The 16383-nt window shown below is 42.3% G+C and overlaps 1 protein-coding gene across 1 annotated transcript in view; it reads left to right on the top strand.

Annotated features, from left to right (window-relative positions):
- MRPS27 (mitochondrial ribosomal protein S27) overlaps positions 1–16383 on the top strand; it is a 134147-nt gene that overhangs the window by 4921 nt on the left and 112843 nt on the right. Inside the window, exon 2 of the mRNA XM_020998373.2 lies at positions 752–829. Within this exon, the coding sequence (XP_020854032.1) occupies positions 752–829 (78 nt within the window). The remainder of the gene's footprint in view (positions 1–751; positions 830–16383) is intronic.

Raw genomic sequence — 16383 nt, 5'->3', positions numbered from 1 at the left:
AATGAGGACACACTGGAGAAGGAAATGGCAAACCATGCCAGTATCTTTGTGAAGAAAACTCCGTGGGGTTGTGTGGTCACATGGGGTCACAAAGAGTCAGACACTTTGAACAACAGTAATACCATGTGTTCTTTTTAAAAATAATATTTTATTTTTTCCCAATTACACATAAAGACAATTTTTAACATTCTTTTTTTTTGAGGCAATCGGATTTAAGTGACTTGCCCAGGGTCACACAGCTAGTAAATATCTGAGGTCAGATTTGAACTCAGGTTTTCCTGACTCCAGGACCAGTGCTTTACTACCTGGTTGCCCCTTAACATTCATTTTTTTTTAAATTTTGAATTCTAAAATTTCTCCCCTCCCTCACTTCACTTTCCCTAAGATGATAAGCTATTTGATATAGGTTATACATGTGCAATCATGCCAAACACATTTCCATATTAGTCATGAATAACATATTCTTTTTTTTTTTTAATTTTTAGGCAGTTGGGGTTAAGTGACTTGCCCAGGGTCACACAGCTAGTAAGTGTCAAGTGTTTGACACTGAGGCCGGATTTGAACTCAGGTCCTCCTGACTTCAGGGCCGGTGCTCTATCCACTGCACCACCTTGCTGCCCCATGAATAACATATTCTTTAGAAATACAGTTAGATAAGTGGAAAATATAATTTTAAAAAGAACTAAATATATGAAATGATATCTGTTGCATAAAGAAGCCTACTGAGATAGCTGTCCTTTTCTTCCCTTAGGTAAAAGATACCTGCTCTCCGCAGCTTATGTGGATAGCCAGAGGTGGGAAGCAAGAGAAAAAGAGCTTTGTAATCTAGGTAAGTTTTACATATTATTTTTTGTCATTTTTTAAAAGAACTTGAAATAATGCTTGGGAGCCCATGCTCTCAAGTTCACTAGTCCAGTTGTATAAATATTCATTAGATAAGAGAGAGAAGAAGGGAGGGGAGGGAAGAGAGGGAAGAGAGTACAGACTGGAGCCTGGTGTGAAGTAAACAGGGCCGGCCCCCTCCTAAAATGGTGCATGCCTAGGACTCATTTGTCCTGAGACTGGGCCTGGGGGAGGCATCTGTCTCCAGGGTGGGGAGGCTGCTATAGAGGAGATTAATTTCAAAAGAGAATTAGCAGTATATGGACTACCCAGGGATTATGTTTCACAGGCAGATTACTTCCATTGCTAAGCTTAAATTTACCCCCAGATTTCTATATCTTTGTTTTTCGTTTTCAGGCATCCCCTCCCCACCAAGCCTTTGCTGTCTCCGCTGACTTAAACAGATTTCATACTTCTTTCATCCTTCTTTTCATTGTCAACTTCTTCATGCTCTCAGCTCATCATGTTGCTTTTTTCAAAACTCATCATGGGCCTTCGTTCTGTACCTAGCTGGAAGGTCCCAGTTCTGAGAACAGTGCTATAGCTGCAGTTTCATCAAAGCCATTTAGAGGAGAAAATGCTTCACCTGCATGCAGTGGGATGCTAATTATACTAACCCCCTATTCCTTCATATCTGATCACGTTTCAGGCAGGAGCCATTGTTTAGTGAGGTCTTGGGGGGAAAAAATGGCTTAATAAAAGTCTAGATACTCCAGACTATTGGTGTTCCCTGTCTTTACATATACAACCCCCCTAACATGATAAGATAAAACAAATAGCCCGACGTTAGGGGGAAGGGACTGGACTTGTGATTTCACTGGTTGTGAAGAAACTCCATCTACTGCACAGGTTGTCACCTTTTCTGTAATTTGGAGTCTTAAATAGTTTCCTGGAGCACTGAGAGGTTGAGTGATCTCCCTAGGGTCACACAGCCGTATGTGTCAGGCAGGACTGGAATTCAGGTTTTCCAGACTCTAAAACCAACTCTACTCACCATGCCGCATTGCCTCTCTTAGCCCAGGGAGAAGCTTATGAAACTATTGGAATTTTTTTGTTGTTATGTGATTTTTCTATTCTGTTTTCTCTAAATTAATGTTTAACATAATTTTAGGCTTCTTTTAGTATTGGAAAAAAACACTCTCCCAATAAATATTCAGCTGGATTTTCTCCAGAGGTACAGGCTTTCACAGGCCTATGTTGGGGCATTAGGAGTGCTCAGTATCCTCATGATAAAAGAGAGATGGCACCTGTGATTTCATTGATATAGAGAACTCCCAGATGTAGAAATCTCCTCCCCTTGTCAGCACCTTCTTTGCAATTTATAGTCTTAGAGGATTGATCAGAGTGTGGAGATCTTAGGGGCCTTGCCTAGAGTCACAGTCATTGTGTGTCAGAGGTGGCCATGGAATCCAGGTCTTCCTTGGTTCCAACAGCCAGCTCTCTAGTATAAAAGAAACTATCTTCCCTCCTGTCCTGCCCTCCCTGCCCACCCCGCCTCTAACAGAGCAATAACTTTCCAGCCTTGGCTGGCCTTTTCAAAGCTGGATCCTGTTTGATATCAGTCTATACCTTCCAGCTAGATAAAGAAGAAAGCTACATGTAGATAAAAGATAGGTATAGAAGAAAGACCAGGGAAGAATTTTAAAAAGAGCAACAAAAGGACAGGATGAAGAAACCATTGAAAAAAGAGACCTTGAAAAAAGATGAAGTTATGAAATCCATTTAAGTCAGAAGAGGTGGCAGAGGTTTGGGAGGGGTCCTAAGAACCTGGTATCAAAACAAAAATATAAATGGTATAAATTTGTATCTCTGTATCATGGGTTTGGCAACCTAATAAACACTGAAACACTTCTGTGGAGAAACAAAATTTAGCTAAGATACAGACCTTATACCCTGTGGAACTCTCAGACTAGTTGATGGATAGGACAGAAATACCCAGATAAATAGACTATGTGGTAAGCAAGAACAAAAATCCTGTGTGAGAATCAGAGGGAACTGACGAGGGATCAAGGGAAGCTTTGTGGAAGAAGAGGCTTTTGAGTAGGGCTGTAGAAGAACAGGTGTGAGCTCAGTGAGCAAAAAAGGGAGACAGCTTCACTTCAGGCCTGGGGAAATGCTAAATGCTTAGCATACATCATAATCGAGTAATGAATGCTCGTTGCTATGGAACAGCATCTGCAGTGGCACAGAGGGAGGGCGAAAGAGCAAACTTAATCAAGTATGTCAAGGTGAACCGTAGACCGGAAGGGTTGGGTGGTACCACATTGTGGATAGCCTTGAATGCCAAGAGGAAGAATTTGGAGTTCTTTTCATAGGCACTAGGAAGTCAAGGAAGGGTTTTAAGCAAAGGAGTGACTTGCCCAGGTCTGTTTATGAGATCATTTTGGCAGGAGCAATGTTGAGGGACAGCAGGGAGGGAAGAAATTAGAGGTAGGAAGACCTGTTAGGCTGTTCAAACAGACCACATGGGAGATAATGAAGGCCTCCATCAGATTTTCCAATGGGAAGGAGATAAGATGAAGATGTTCAGAGATACAACCAAGGTTTCAAAAAATGGAAGGCTGAATGGATAGTAATGCTATGGACAGAAATACTCAGGTCAGAATAAGACACAAGCTTTAGGGAGAATGATAAACATGGTTTTATACAGGTTAGATATCCAGGTATTCATGACTTTTTGGCCTAGGATGATCTAAGCTGTGAGAGTAGATGAAATTGCAAACAGAATTAATTGAGAGAGAGAAGGGGGAAAAAAAATCCTAATTCATGCCCTGGTTCATCGCCTCTCTCTTGGACTGTTGTAATTGCCTTCCAGTTAGCCTCCTCCCAAGTCATCTTCCATACAGCTGCCAATGTGATTTTCTTAAAGTGGAGGTCTTGTCCTTGGCATTCTCCTGCTCAATAAACTCCCATCAGGTCCAAGATCAAATATCAAGTCCATTATTTTGCATTTAAGGCTCTTCCTTTCTTTACAAGGCTCCTCGTGCTTTACTCCTCACCATTCACCCTGTTGATCCAGTGATGCCAGTGCTAGCCTGCTTGTTGCTGCTTCAGTGAAACAATCCAGCTTTCCATCTCCTTGCCTTTGCACTGGCGGTCTTCAGTGCCTGGAATGGTCTTCCTCCTCACCTTTACATTTTCGCATACGTCCCTGGCTTCCTTAGTACAGTAGCTTAAATGCTACCTGCCACAGGAGGCCTTTTCTGATGTTCCCCGCCTTCGCTTACTAAGCCTTCCCCCCATAAGGGTAACTTCCTTCCATTTACAGGTATGTTGTCTCTCTCCTGGAGAGCAAGTATTTTTGTGGTTTTGCCCTTTTTTGTATTCATAGTCCCAGGCACATAAGTAAATCCTTAATAAGTGTTTGTTATTGATCGGGTTCAGGAGTCTTGTGAGGCTTAAATGAGATGATGAATGTGAAGAACTTTGTAAACCTTAATTGCTTTATAAATTCAAAGAAGTGGTAGCAGCAGCAGTGGCAGTAACAGTAGTAGTATAGTAGTAGCAGCAGCAGCAGCAGCAGCAGCAGCCGCCTCAGTCTGGAAATGACTTCATTTCCTAAAACTTCCACCTTAGCAATACAGGGATGTGATGGTGAACTTTAACTCCAAGCTCTCTGGGGGGAAAAAAATCTATGCATACTTGCTTTTCAGTTTAATCTGCATTATTAACACTTTCTTAAACTTCCAGCAGGGTTCTGGAAAGTTTAGGCCCTTATACAGTCCAGTAAGCTAAGAATAGTTTTTACATTTTTAAATAAAGCTTTATTGTATTTAGAAATGCAACAACAACAAAAAAACCCCACCCCAAACAGCATTCTTAACTCTCAGACCATACAAAAATGCTATTTCTGAAGTGTCATTGCTTACACTGAAAATTTAACAATCCATTCTCCATTAGAACTAGCTTTGCCACAGCCCGCATTGGAGTGTTGAAGCAGGTTTTGGGAGGTAATCCCCACATTAAATATGGCCCACGTATTCACCATGGCTACCATGCTGATATCATCCCAACATTTTCTTCCGAAGACTCCCCAGATGGGGAATTTTATGGCACTTTAGATTTCCACTGAACATATTTTAAAAACCACACTTAGGCTGTCAAAGAGACCCTTCTGAAACAGGTATCTGAAGGAACGGTTTCATTTGCTCTTTTGGATGTCATGTGTCTGTAACATTTAAACTAGATGAGGATCTCCCATTATTTAGGATGAATAGATCTAGTTTGAAAAAGGATGGCAGAGGCCGTTGTCTCCAACTTCCTCATTTCACAGATGAGGACACTGAGGAAACCTGATTTGCCCGAGGTTATACAGGTAAATAAGCAGGCCAGATGAGATGTGAATCAGGGTCCTGTGACTGCAGAGCCAGGACTCTTTGACACTCCTCGTCTTCTCCAGGATCTTGTGTCTTTTCTTTTTTTGTTCGTTTTTATGTGAGGGAAGTTGAGCATGGAGGTCTTTACCTATGGCCTTCTTAGCCATTGAGAAACTCCACGTGGTAAATAATAGTTCTCTGTCTAGAATGTGAGCTTCTTGCGGGGAGGGACTGTTTAATTTCTGACTTTGCATCCTGGGCACTTGGTGAAGTGTTTGCCGTGTAGGAGTTGACTAAATGCTAATTCATGAACTGATTAGCTAGCAGATGTTGGCTTTTCTGGTAGCATCGTCAGTCATTCTTATAAAGCCATAGAAGTTTCTGAGCTGTTGAAAAAGCTGAATGAAGATAGAATACTTGTACCTCAAATCATTTTATTGTCTTAATAAATATTTTGGAGGTGCTTTATCCTGATTTCTGAGTAAGCTTTAATTGACTCAGTTCTGACACTTTTGCCGAGAGTTTAAGGATTTTGTGCTTTTACCCGTCTCAGCTTCTCTTTCAAATATCAGTGATCTACTTTTTTAAAAAGGCTTTTACATATATGAAAGGATTACAGTGCAAATTCTTTTTAATGTAACTAGTCACTCCATAATCAATGTTGTGTCTTGTACATAGTAGGTGCTCAGTTTATGGTTTTTGTTTTTTGTTTGGTTGGTTTTTTTGGCTAGGCAATGGGGTTAAGTGACTTGCCCAGGGTCACACAGCTGGTGAGTGTTATATGTCCAAGGCTGAATTTGAACTCAGGTCCTTCTGACTCCAGGGCCGATGCTCTGTCTTCTGTGCCACCTAGCTGCCCCTCAGTTTATGTTTTTTGTTGTTGTTTTTTTTGTTTGTTTTTTGGTTGGACAATGGGGGTTAAGTGACTTGCTCAGGGTCACACAGCTAGCAAGTGTTATGTGTCTGAGGCCGGATTTGAACTCAGGTCCTCCTGACTGCAGGGCCGGTGCTCTATCCACTGCGCCACCTACCTGCCCCCTCAGTTTATGTTTTTTAAAGTTTCACTGATACTCTTTGTTTTTAGATCACATTCATTTCTAGATATTATCCTGCCTGTGACGCTTACTCGGACCCCCTTCTAACCAAGAAATACAGTTAAGCAAAATCCCTTGATGCAGCAGCGATGTCTGAGGTACTTGCAACATCCTGTACCCATCATCTTCCCACTTCTCCAAGGACAGGAAATGGTCCATTACCTCATCTCTATTTAAAAAAACAAGATTGACCCCCATACATACTTGTTGAACAACAAGATTTATAGTGTGCTTCCTATGTGTTAGGCATTGTCCTGAGCCCTTTAAATTATTATCTCATTTCATCCTCTCAACACTGCTAGGAGGTAGGTGCTATTATGATCTCCATTTTACAGATGAAGAAACCAAGGCAGGTCTTCCTGACTCCAAGCCCAGCCCTTTATCCACTTCATCTTATGAATTGCCAACATAATCATTAACACTTTCCCCTGAAGAGCTCAAAGTATCTATAGAACAGCCTTCAAGAATCCAGTTCCTCCATTCAATATACAAGTAAGATATCAACCAGATTAAACAGGAGCAAGTATTGTTTTATAGGTTGGATGTCAGGAACTGTGATGCCCCTTGGTGATAGGGGCCTCTGATCTTTGTTGTTGTTGTTAGGCAGTAGGGTTAAGTGACTTGTGCAGGGTCATACAGCTAGTAAGTGTTATGTGTCTGAGGCCAGGTTTGGACTCAGGTTCTCCTGAATTCAGGGCTGGTGCACTATCCACTGTACCACCTAGCTGCCCCCTCCGATCCTTTTTTACAGACTTTTCTGTGCCCTTTATGTGCTACCAAGCTCTCTTTCCCAGTTTTTGTTTGTTTTAAAGTAAGGAAGTTGAGCACTGAGGATAGGGAGACTTCTTTGTCCTTGGTCTTCTTAGCTAGTCAAAAACTCTATATAGTGATTCGAAATAAAAGTTATGATAAAAGAACTGGACTTGCTTAAAATTGACAGTGAGAGGCAGCATGGCATAATGGGTAGAGAACTGGCCCTGGAGTTAGGAATCAGTAAACCTTTATTAAGCATCTGCTATGTGCCAGGCACTATGCTAAACACTGAGGATTTAGGGGAAAAAAAGGCAAAAGAGAAGCCCTGCCCTCAAGGAGCTTCTAGTCTAACTCAGGGAGACCTGAGTTCAGGTTGTCTGTGGGAACCTGCACAGGTCACTTAACTTCTCAATGCTCTAGGAGACTCTCTAAAACACTCTTTAAATTGCAGATCAGGTGGTGATCTGAATTGGTAGAGAAAATTCCATACCTGGAACTTCTTATACCCATGAAGTCACAGATGGGACCCAAGGTTGAAGAGTAAGTCAGTGGCAGAGCTGAAACTGCCTAAATGCAGGACCTTAAATGGATGATTAATTGTCCTTCATTCTTGAAGAGGACCTAAGTGACATCACCATGTTGGAGTCAAGGTACAGAGCGTCTGACTGTGGCTGATTAGACCAATACGAGCTTGGAATATTCTACCACAGGTCGGGCACAAATAGTCCATGTGAACATTTGGAGTGGAGATGTTTCTAAAATAGGTGAGGAGAATTGTAATAGAAATTGGGCAGCTGCTAACAAGAAAATCAGCCAATAGTACTCTAATAAACTGAATATTTTCTCTCTCCCTTTCTGTGGAAAACCACTGTGTGCAGAAATAGCTAACTTTGAAGTTATTTATATCACACAGATTATGCCGTTATGATCTTCAGCCTAGAGCTAGGAAGAATCTCAGAGGTCCTAGGACCATTGATTTACAGCTGGAAAGGACCCCTACCCTCCACCCACAACCCAACTTTCCTCATTTTACTGGTGAGGACACTAAGGCCCAAAGAGGTGGTAGGATGTACCTGACATCACTTAGGCAGTAAGGGAATGATAGAACAGATGAGCACAGGTTCAAAAAAATGGATCAGGTTAAAGCTTCTATGCCAAATAGTATTGGAACCGGACTTGTGAGTAGCAATTATACTTTTATCCTGGGTAAGACAGGGAGACACAATCTCCCTCCTCCCTCCCTCTCAAAAAAAAAAAGTGCTATGATTGGAAAAGAAGGTGGGCTAATCTTGCCACGAGAGTGAAGGGTAATTAATAGATGGACAGCCCGAGTGCCCATGAAATGTAAAAAGACCCATGACAATGTCCTCAGTCTCTGTGAAGGGTCTGTGAAAGAACATGGACGAGGATCACACGGCATGAGAAGAGGGGTTGGTTGGGGTTTGTACTACTGGGGAAAGTATCCATGTTGATGACATCCTAGTGTCTGGCTTTCTGACATCTGCTCATTTTTAGACTGCTCTCATTCCCTGGGTTTACATGCATGTTGAAAAAAAACCATGGGATTATAAAGACCTTGAATTAGAAGTGGCCCCCTTCGAATAGGTTGCAGACCTAGCCAAGTAAAGAGAGTAGGGGACAGAAGAGGAGAAAAGAGAACCATTCTGTGTCACACAAAACCTCTGCGTGTGTGTGTGTGTATATGTATACATGGCATGTGTTGATTTAAATATATGCACCATGTAGAGCACATTTTGTTATGTACATATGTGTAAATATATCTACACACATGCAGATATAACTTATGCTATGTTTTCTGTGCAGTGTATTGTGATTCTCTTCTCCTTTGTGTGTAGATAATACATATATTTTCCCACTCATCTTTGGAGGTCCTACCCCAGGTCCTACCTTATTTGATTGTTGACTGAATGAGGGCAGACCAGCCTCTGTAACCCTCTATATCTACAAGCGAACCCCAAACCCAGACCATGCTTCACTGTTGCAAGCCTTCCAACTGTCTGTCTAAGGCCAGTCTGTTATCTCCCTGTCCCCGAGGGTCCCCATTTGGTACTTTACTGGGTGGTCACTCCTTTGTCCCCATTTCCACCTCTTAATCTGGGCTGAGTGATCAAATCAATAATGTCATTACTTGGGGAAAGGGATTGCCCCGCTATAGATCAATTCACCATCGCTGTGACTCCTCAGATCAAAGAGCATTTCCCTGGCTACCATGCCTCTACATGTAGCTAGGTGACTCAGTGGTTAAGCATTGAGACTGGAGTCAGGAAGATATGAGTTCAAATTAGGCCTCAGCCACTTACCAGCTCTTTGACCTTGGGGAAGTCACTTAATCTCTGTTTGCCTCAGTTTCTTCAACTGTAAAATGAAGTTAATAATAGCACCTATCTCCCAGGGTTGTTATGAAGATCAGTTGAGATAATATTAGTAAAACATTTAGCACAGTGCCTGGCACAGAGTAAACACTTAATAAATATATTTTCATTTCATTAGTATATATTTATGTCTTTAATTTACATATACATATTTATATCTATGCAAATACACATACATATGTGCACACATATACGCCAGATAAGTTCTCCATAATACATTATGATCTCTTCTATTCTTTCCCTGCCTCTTCTGTTCATTTTTATGTGATAGTAATTCATATTCTTCCCTTCCCTCACCTCCATCTTCAATTTTTTTTTTCCTGTATCATGTCAAGGAGTATCTGAAGTCAGAAGAAGTGGTTTTCTGTATTTAAATGTTAGCTGGGACCATAGAATGAGGAAGTAAAGCCAGTTCACAGTGGGTTTATTAGGCAGCATTGTGGAATGAGCAGATGGAATTAATAAACAGCAAAATGCTGAGACTGCATATGGTGAGAGTCACTGAATCTCTGAGCTGGAAGGGACCTCAGAGACCATGTAACCCAGGAATCCCCTCTACACCATGCCCCCAAAGTGGTCATTTGGCCTCCCCTTGAAGACCTGATGGAGATTTTACTAACACCATAGGCAGCCAGTTCCCCTTTTGGACAACTCAGCTTTTTCCTTAAGTCCAGGTTGGCTTTTCTTCAACTTCTACCCATTCCCTCTTCTGCAGATAGCCTGTTCAAAATATCATGGCTCAAATTTTTGCCTTTGACTAGGGTGTACGACTCTCTTATTCCCTGGTAGGTTAGGGAGTGTCCTCAGAAAGCTGGGCTGCCAGCTCTGTTGTGTGGGCAGTAGGTGGCAGTGTGGGCCTTGCAGAAGACTTCAGCCCATCAGCCACAAATCCCTGGCTTGCTAGGGAGAAATCAGTGCAAACCTTCTGGGGATGCGGGGGCAGGACCACTCCTGGCTTGTGGCAGGCTGTGATTGGACCGTTGTGACCTGGAGGTCTGTGAGGTGTTTGATGCCGCCTGGCTCATTGGCTGTGCCAGGCGGGTGAGATGGGAGGTCCTCACTCACACCATCGGCATTAGAGTTAGCAGTGACATAGGGGAGAGGTGAGGGGGGGACTGTTTGTGGGTGGTCCATCCCTGCAGAATGAGTGTACAGCTCCAGGGAGGGTCCAGTTAGCTGATCTGCAGAGGAAATGCTGTTTTCTTTCCCAGTGGAGGCAGCAGTTCCTGTGGCTCCTTGATACAGACTTGTTAGTGATTTAATTGGCTTTTGGGAAATATAGAGAGAGGTTGGGGACCTCAGTGCTAGTCACCCCTGACCTTAGGATCATCCTCGTCTAGGTCTGCATTTGTATGTGCTGGTCAGTAGATCCTTTAGTGTATATGCAGGTGCCACATGCACCTACAAATAGATTCCTATCTGTGGCACGGCCTGGAATTCTGCCATCTGAGGCTCTCCCTTGGGTTTAAACCAGTGCCTAGCACATAGGAGGTAGGTATTTAATAAATGCTTGGTGATTGATTGGTGAAGCCTTCGTCCTACTGACATACTTATTATTCTTTGTCATTGTGTAGTTCTAAATGGGACATTCCAATGTTTGAAACTATTCAGTGGATCCCTATTGTTTGTTGATTAAATATTCAGATCTCTTAATCTGGCCTTCCTACCTGTTTATTAATTCCATCTGCTCATTCCACAATGCTGCCTAATAAACCCACTGTGAACTGGCTTTACTTCCTCATTCTATGGTCCCATCTAACATTTAAATACAGAAAACCACTTCTTCTGACTTCAGATACTCCTTGACATGATTCCTACCTGAAATTATGTTTGTAAAGTACTTAATACAGTGCCTGGCACATAGTAGGTGCTTAATGTATGCTTATTCACTTTCCTATTACTACTCTTCACGTACTCTGTTCCCGACAAATGAACTATTAACCATGTCCTGGCTACATGCCCTGTACTTTCCAGCTTTCCTGCCTTTGATTAGGCTGTTCCCAGTGCTGATGGATGAATGGATAGATGGATGTATAGGTAAAGATGGCAGATAAAGAGATGGGCAGGCAGACTGGATGGATAGATAGACCTATAGACAGACAGATCGGTGCATGGCTGGATGGATTGATGGATGGATAGATGAGTGGGTAGATAGCACATTGATTAAGTACTTACCACCTGCAATGAACTGTGCTAAGTGCTGGGAAACAAAGATAAACAAGACAGTTCCTTCTAAGTGAGAGAAGACAGTACATACAGGGGAGCTTACAAGGGAAGATGGGAGAGCTGACAAAGGCATTTGGGTATAGAGTGGGAAAGCCTGAGCGTTGGCCAGGTAAGAGAAAAACTTGGCAGTCAGGGCCAAGGGACCCAGGAATGACCCTTTCCCCCACTCATTGAATTCCTACCTACATTGAATACCTGCCTATAAAAAACAACTTGGGGGCAGCTAGGTGACACAGTGGATAGAGCACCAGCCTTGGAGTCAGGAAGGGCCTGAGTTTAAATCAGGCCTCAGACGCTTACTAGCTGTATGACCCTGGGCTAGTCACTTAACCTCGTTTGCCTCCCCAAAATAAACTGATAAATAAATAAATGCCAACTCAATATGTCCCTTCCCCATCCTTCTGAATCTCTCCTCCCCCCACCTTCTAGTTTTCATTAATCTCACACTTGGACCTGATATAGAAGAACTATGTTTGCACCTTTTTAATGTATTTATCACGCACTACAGAACTTTAACTATTGATTAATGTGTCAGATCTCCTACTGGACTGAGGTCCTTGAGGTTAAGGACAGCTTTTTCTCCCTCACCCCACCCCTAGAGTGGTCTGCCCTGTAGCTACTTAGTGCTTTTTTTGGGTTTGGAACTGTGATCTTATTAGTTTAGAGAACTACCTATAAGGAAACTCCTTCTGCCAGAAGAGATCAGCAACTCTTCTGTAAATTTACTAGTCTTGGAGCCATGTGGCCTAACTGGGCCAGGTGACTTTCGTGGTCTGTCACACAACTAGTCTATGGCAGAGGCAGAACTTTAACCAGGATCTTCCTGACCTAGCCTTTCCCTACCCATGGTGCCATGCTGCCTCTAAATACATTGGCATTTAATTTAATGGAAAACAGTTTTCTCTGGGAAGCCCCCGGAAAGAATTTGAATTAAAATATTAATAACCATTCTCCTTGAATAGAAAGCAGAACCACAAAGTGACAAATAATTTTTTTTTCTGGGAGAGTAGGTGATAAAGGGGAAGAAGGAAGGAATAAAATCAGCATTTGTTAAGTGTATATTATGTGCCAGGCACTGTGCTAAGTGCTTTACAAACATTATCTCATTTGACCTTCACAACAATCCTGAGAGGTAGGTGCTTGTCAATATTATGCCCTTTTTACAGTTGAGGAAACTGAGGCAGAGGTTAAGTGACTTGCCTAGGAACATGTAGCTAGTAAGTATCTGAGGTAGGCAGAATATGAACTCAGGTCTTCCTGACTCCAAGCCCAACACTCTACCGACTCCACTACCTTCTGTAGAAGAGAAGTTCGGACACACAGGGTGAGTTCTGGTGGGGTAGTCTGGGGAAGGAAAGAGAGAGAGAGTGGGTATCCTTCACCTACTTCACAGTTTTTCCTGGAGTCAGCCTTGCCAGGAGGGAATTAAGACAGACAAAGCAAACTTCTTGAATTAAACCTCAGCAACTGATTCAAGAGGCAAAACATTTTATTTAGGATTTTTTTTTAATAACTCCCTACCTCTTGCCCCCAAGAGAAAGTGAATATAACTTGTTTTCACCACCTTTGGTCTTAAAGGGCCCATGATTTTATTAGTATAGTTACTAGACTACAACACATGCCCCTTTCCAGCCTTATTATTTATTACTCTCCTTGGTGCCCTCTACACTACAGGCAAACTGACCTGTTTGCTGTTTCCCATACACAGTATTCCATCTCTGGGCCTCTGCATAGGCCAGGAATACCTCACCACCACCTCCAGGAAGTCCTAGCTTCCTTCAAAACACCTTTCAGGTGTGTCCTTTGATGAGACTTTTCCAGATGGTATCAGACATTAATGCTCTCTCCTTCTTGAAATTATCATGTTTTATTCTGTATATCCATTGTATTTGTCTATATACACGTTAGGTATCAAGGCACGTAAATGCTATGGGGGATAGGGTGGTGGGCCTGGAGTCAGGAAGACCCAGGTTCACATCCAGACTCACTAGCTGTGTGACCCCGGCCAGATCACTTAACCTGTCTGCTTTGATTTCCTCAACTGTAAAATGGGCGTAACAGCAACACCTATCTCCTGTGGCTGCTGTGGGCATAAAATGAGATGATATTTGTAAAGTGCAGGGCCTGGCACATGTTGTTTGTCTTTTGTTCTCGAAGAAGACCATGACATCAGGAAGAAGATGCCATGACCTGCAAGTGAGTTGGATTTAAGTGAGGGAGGGCTGTGTAAGGTCACCAGCCTCACTCCTATGGAGCTGTCTGGGTCGAATGGCCAGATGTAGGTCAGGACGACTGGAGATGGCTCTGGATGCAGTGGGAGACCTTGGCCTTTTTAAGCTAGGTCTTTACTGCATCTCAGTTTGATTGAGGCAACACCCATGCGGTGATCAGAGGCACTTAATAAATGCTTGTTCCTCTTCTCCTCTTCCCTCCCTCCTTCCCTGTAGAACGTAAGCTCTTTGAGCAGTTTCACTTTTGTATATCCAAATCTAGCATCCAGGATGGTGCCTTATACATAAGTCATTAATGAATATTTGTTGTTGAATTGTAGTAAGATTTAGGAGCTATTGTGACTGAAAAAATAACCTTGTGGCGGTCTTCTCTGGATTTAGTGAGACTGGACTTGGTCATATACATACATTCCATCACTGGTCCAGTTCTTGAGGCCTTTCTAGCTTGGTAGCACCTGCTTATATATAACTCTGCCTTCATGACCTTTGAGGACCTGGGATGGTTTGTGAGCCATAAGGAGGCATCACTATAAGTTTTTAATGGAGGTTTATAAACTTAAGGAATCCTGAATATGTGGTCTAACCCAAGAATATTACCACTCCCGAATATTTATGGTTTAATTAGAGAATACCTGTCTATTAATATCCATAGATAGTTGGAATGTTTATTAGGCACTTACTATGTGCCAAGGACTGGGGATACAAATGCAAGCAGTCAAGACAGTCCCTGCCCTCAGAGAGCTTGCATTCTAATGGGGGAAGACAGCATATACAAGGGAACTGGAGAGGAGAATAGCAAGGTTTGGAAATGGGACCTGCAGAGTGGCACAGATGCCTGGTTAGAGACAAGCTGAGGTGAAAGCCCTCTGCTCAGAGTCTGAATCCCAGGGGCAGAGTTCAAGGTTCTGGTGGGAAGGAGACAACGATGACGGCCAAAGTCCAAGTGGAATGAACCTACTACGTGCCCAGCCCTGTGCTTAGGTGCTAAGAAGGATTCAAAGAAATCCTGCCCTCAAGGAACTAATATTCTTGCTAGAGAGACAAGCATACCCTATATAAAACCAACAATATAAGGCAGTTTATTATGAAGTTCTGAATCATAGGATAGATTCTGTAAACTCTTTTGGAATTCACAGAGGGAAATAGGATTTATAGCAGAATATAAACCTTTTGGAACTGCCTGTGGCTGCATGCATAATGTAAGTTATTGCGTTTTCTTGCTGGCTGAGAATTATTTAGATGCTTTGAAATTTGCCTTTTCATCCTCTTATCTTTCCCTTTAGGTCAGCATTTTTCAAGTTTTTCCTGTCTGGCTTCACAAAACACCTCCCAAAAAAAAGGCCCTGAGCCAAGATAGCTGCTAATGGCTAATTGGCTATGAAAGGAAGGTTGGGGGAGATAATGATTATGTGAAAGCAAATTAAGGCTGACCTGGAAGACTGAAAGAAAACTCCGAGCAATTTTTCTTTTAGTTGATACAGGTGGCTACAAATATTTAAGGAAGGAGAGGAGTAGGTTGGCCTGCAGTTTGCTTCTAAGGAGAGGATAGAAGGATGTGTCAGTTTGACTCCTAATTTTAGGAACATTGCTTTGGGATCAACAGTTCAAGCCTGAGAGCTCCCAAGGGGCTCAGCAAGGCCTAGGTTTGTTACCGTGAGAAAGGAGGCTTGGTAAAAGAGGAGCAGAGAAATGAGATGGGAAAAGAAACAAGGGAAGAGAGAAGAAAGCAGGGCCTCTCATGAAGATGTGGTGGCAGAAGGCCTCCAGTAATTGTCAGGTGCCAGTGCCACAAATGATCACCTTTTCTTCCTTTAGAGCATAAGATTCTTGGGAATCCTAGAACATTAGAACTGAAGGGGGCCTTAGAAGTCATTTAAGCCAGGGTTCTTCTGTTTTCTGTGTGTTGAACTGTGTTTTTTTGTGTTTGACCCTTTGGCAGTCTGATGAAGCCTGTAGACCCTTCTCAGAATAATATTTTAAAATATGCAAATACAGAGGATTAAAAGAAAACTGATTATGTAGAAACTAATCAATTTTTTAAAAATCAATAAGCCCCAGATTAAGAACCCTTAATCTAGTCCACCTCCATGTTTTACACAGATGAGAAAACAGAACTTTAGGGCAAAATTATCTGCCCAAGGTCACATAGCTAGTTAGCAAAAGAGGCAGAAGTAAAATCCAATCTTTTTGATTCCAAAATCCAGTATTATTTCTACCCTCACACTTTTTCTGAGCAGGAGCTGTTTTTCCTATCATCTACATAAAGAGTCAAATGCCATAGTCGTATTCATTAGGTGCCATGTTAATAATTAATGTTATGATAATAAATAGTAAATAATATAATAAATATTAATAACATTTAAAATTTTTGGAGGCAGTCAGAGTTAAATGATTTGCCCAGGGTCGCACAGGTAGTAATTGTCTGAGGCCAGATTTGAAGTCAGAAAGATGAGTCTTCCTGACTTCAGGCCCAAGACTGTACCCACTT

This window comes from Phascolarctos cinereus, unplaced genomic scaffold, assembly GCF_003287225.1.
Source record: "Phascolarctos cinereus isolate Bilbo 61053 unplaced genomic scaffold, phaCin_HiC Scaffold_4;HRSCAF=312, whole genome shotgun sequence".
Taxonomy (NCBI): domain Eukaryota; kingdom Metazoa; phylum Chordata; class Mammalia; order Diprotodontia; family Phascolarctidae; genus Phascolarctos; species Phascolarctos cinereus.
Note: the sequence above shows the minus strand (reverse complement) of the source record. Positions and strands in the feature narration are given on the sequence as shown.